Raw genomic sequence first — 3,920 nt, forward strand, 5'->3', positions numbered from 1 at the left:
TTTTCTGGCACCCAACGCACATCGCACCGTGCCATCCATCTCCACAATGGGATGATGTGGTGGCTCCTGAAGTCACTATAGCTCTTTATAGTGCAAAACATGCACCACCGAGGATCCCAACTCATCCAATTTGATGCCCCCATTAGTTGCACAGTGAGTGAGCATTCATGGGACCAGGCGAATCCATTAATATGCCCAATTGTGCCTTCTGAGTGTGCTCAATTGCATTGTATCAGATCCCAATTGCGCTCGATTGCTAACCAATTATGCCGATCACTCTAGAGAAGAGAAACATTGGGAACACTCATGAGATTTTTCTTCCTCAGAAGAAAACTGATAAAATAAATAAAGGGCATCATCAAATCAAGAAGGACAACATTCCAAAGTTGAATACGTTATTGTAGAAAGGAGCTCACAGCCTTGCTATGTGGACAAGTTTCACAGCTTGGGTAATGTTGAGCCTAATTAACATGAGGGCATCAAACTGATGTCAGTAAGTTGCCCTACTCAATCTTTGGCATACACAGGCTGGAGGACATAGAGATAGTTTGTTTAATATCCATGATCACATACATCATATAGAACTACAACATTTCTTTTCTCCATCTTATGGAGATCTCTTATGTAGGCTAACTAAAGCAAGCAGGACTAGAAGCACATAGGCCACAGATCCAAGCAATGACACCATGCTAGAAACTGCGACATCGAGACAGAACTTCCCGAACACATTGCATACCTTTTGCCATTGCACATGCGAGTTGCCATGCTTGCCCAACAATCCAAAGGTCAGCGCAGCTCCATTGCCTGAGAAGAGGAGAGCCACCATTGCTATGTCGATGATGGATAACGATAATCCAATGTTACTTTTGCTATCCCTCTTTACGGTCGATGTCGCTAATGAGATAGCAGAATACACGCATGCGATCACGTTGGCTATGAGAAAGTATCTGTAAGTAGGGAAATAAGTTTGATAATAAGTTGCTACTTCTCTCAAATTGTCAGACTGCTTCATGTAAGCCAGCCTCACAAGCCAGGAACACATGACATATTATCAAACACAAATGTTGTTTGAGGGTAGACAAGACAAGTCAGTTGCCACAAGGTGTGGGCAGGGCATATGCAATGCAATTTAGCTAGGGACCAGCCTGGGCCGCAGAGTTGTCTTAATTTATGAACTAAGGAACTGGATTTCATTGTCCTTTTCAAAAGGAAAGGAGGAATGTAGTATGGTAACATAAGTTGCAGACTAGGGCAATATATAAGGCCCTTAATTCACAAATGAAGGGTAATGGTAGAGTGCCACTCCTAACTCATGCCTCATACAAAAAAAACAAACAAACAAACAAACAAATCCATGCCTCATGAATGGCTCAAGTCCAATTTAAAAGTGAAAATTGCCATGAATTCCACCTCCCATAAGAAGCAAAAGGCAAGATTTTTAAAAGTTGATGAGATCCTGGACATATAAATTAAGACTTGGATAATCTAATTGTGAACGTGATGGTTCAATTTTATATATCAAACTCAATATATATATATATATATATATATATATATATATATATATATATATATATAGGTTTGGATTCGGGTTTGGCAATAATTACATGAGAAGACTGATGAGTTACATGCCTACTTACCTATGGATTTCTCATGGTCAGCGTCAGCCTTAAAATGATGTGTATTAGTGAAAAAATTCTTATCTTGCATGATTTGTTAAGAAGTAATATTCTTGCATATGATGGTGATCATATCCATTATAAATCATAGGGTTCTCTCCAATAGACTGGAAGAAAAAAAATCTGTGCATCAATATAAATTTCTTTTAGAGATTTATTTTGTTCCTCTCAATTGATTCCATTTGCTCCTAATTTGATTGTTTGCTTCTCCTCTTATTCCTCTCGTGACATTAAACATAATAAGTGCATTAGTGTAGTTGCTGCATGGAGTTACAAATTACGTACATTGCATGCAACCTCACATCTAACCCATTTGAGTGCACGAGTATGGATTCCATTTAGGTTGCATATAATATTAAATAAATTAAGTGCGGTCCAACTCTAGGATGGAGTCCATTTGTCAAACCCTAATAATTCACATTCTAGTAGTAGAGAGATATAATAGAGATAGAGATGGAGAAAGATGTTATTAATTGAGGTGATAAAAAGTAGTTGGCATTTAATTTGGCGTGGAACAAAGGGAAATACTGAATCAGTGAAGATGGCATTAGTTGAGGTTAGATAAGGAGAAAGTAGTTGGTATTTAATTCGACATGCAGAATTCCACATGGGAATTGGGAGGCAATAGTATATAATTTTCACTAGCTTTTAAATAGCAACTACGTACTATGTAACATGGACTCGTTGCTTTAAATATTGAAAACTCAGAATAACAGCAACATACAAAGTTCATTTTAGTAAATGAACTTTATAAATATAAAGTGTAAAGAAAATAAATAAATATTTTAAATACTTATATTTTATATTTATATTTTATATGTTCATTTTAAACACTTTAGTAAATATTTAAGAGAGACTCCGTCGCAATTAAATGAAAAGAGCACTCATATAAAAAGTTCATTTTTTAAAATGCTGTAAAGAGAAAAAAACCAACATAAATAAAGATAGATAAAGGATTCAATTATTTTTTCAATTCTGTTTTTCTATATTTCTGCAAAATCATGATTAGATGCGAGATCTCGGTTCCAAATTTACTGGGTTTTGTTGCAAAACGTGATTGATATCTGAAATTTTTTCAGTAACTTTCTTCATTATAAGCCTTCTGCCGGTTTTCTAAGAACTTTAAAGATATCCTTAAGACTCACTCTCCTCATTCTTTTTTGAAGACAATAAATTATTATCATTATTATTATTTTAACACTATCTACCGTGACATTATTTGTCAAAACCTTTTTGTTTTGAGGGTTGCACCACGCAAAGAGCTTGAAATGAATGAACAAATCCTCTAATTAAGATCTAAGGTCTAAATAATAGAGAATGGCATGCAAGCATGATGATATGGACTTTGAAGCAGAAGTGGCTTACACAAACGCGGAGGAATAAGCTGTTTTGGCCGCCACCGTGAGGGGCAACGGCGGGAGAGTCGGAGACACCTGGATGTTCACCGTCTTTGTCTGCCTCGCCGTGCCGATCACGGCCGCTGCTATGAGTGTTGCTGCAAGGGCGACGAGACGGAGGACCGCGTCGCATATCCTCACCGTTCTCGGCGTTCCAACCCCGTCTTCCTTCACTTGGTTCCTTGTCCCTTGAGTTCCATCTAAACCAGGCTTCACCCTGGACTCCATTGTGCGTGTTTGTGTGTGTGTGTGTGAGAGAGAGAGGAGAGCTCTTCTATAATGAAGGCATGCATAGAAGTCTATTTGTACATTAGAGTTAAAAGAGAATGGATCACCTTTGGCTTTGGGGTAAGCTTACCGTCCATTATTCCATCAACCTGCTGTCATGCCTCAAACTAAGAGCATAACAGACGCCGCATACCTATATGGCGGACCATATAAGCATGCAAGCCTACAGATCATATTATAATCTTAAAACAATAATAATTCTTCAATTCTTAAAAATTAATTTAATCATGAACTAAAACAAATCATTCTCATAATCAATTATTTCGAAGCAACATAAGTCAAAATATGCTAATTAATTATTATAATTCAAATCGAATAAAATGCTCAAACTAAACTAAACTAGTCTAACTAAGGTAAACTAGAAATCCAAATAATCACGAATATCTTCAGAAGATAGCACACTCGCCCAAGTCCCAAGCAATCATTGGTCAGGATCTGAAAAATAGAAATGGATAGAATAATAAGCTACACTAGCCCAGTAAACAATATAACACAACAAAGTGGGGTCTAAGTATGCCAATTAAATAATTAAATAGCAAAATACTAACTTGAAATA

The 3,920-nt window shown here is 36.8% G+C and overlaps 1 protein-coding gene across 1 annotated transcript; it reads right to left on the bottom strand.

The window, feature by feature from the left end:
• Window positions 1-375: 375 nt before the first annotated feature.
• Window positions 376-3,381, bottom strand: LOC103717829 (CASP-like protein 1E1). Its single transcript, XM_008806362.6, has 2 exons — window positions 3,045-3,381; window positions 376-947 (listed from the first exon to the last, which is right to left on the bottom strand). The coding sequence occupies exons 1-2, from the start codon at window positions 3,302-3,304 to the stop codon at window positions 608-610; spliced, it is 600 nt and encodes a 199-aa protein (XP_008804584.1). The 5' UTR covers window positions 3,305-3,381; the 3' UTR covers window positions 376-607.
• Window positions 3,382-3,920: the final 539 nt, after the last annotated feature.

Source organism: Phoenix dactylifera, chromosome 14 (genome assembly GCF_051530095.1).
Source record: "Phoenix dactylifera cultivar Ajwa chromosome 14, Ajwa_hap1_PhDact_Kaust_v1.1, whole genome shotgun sequence".
NCBI lineage: Eukaryota > Viridiplantae > Streptophyta > Magnoliopsida > Arecales > Arecaceae > Phoenix > Phoenix dactylifera.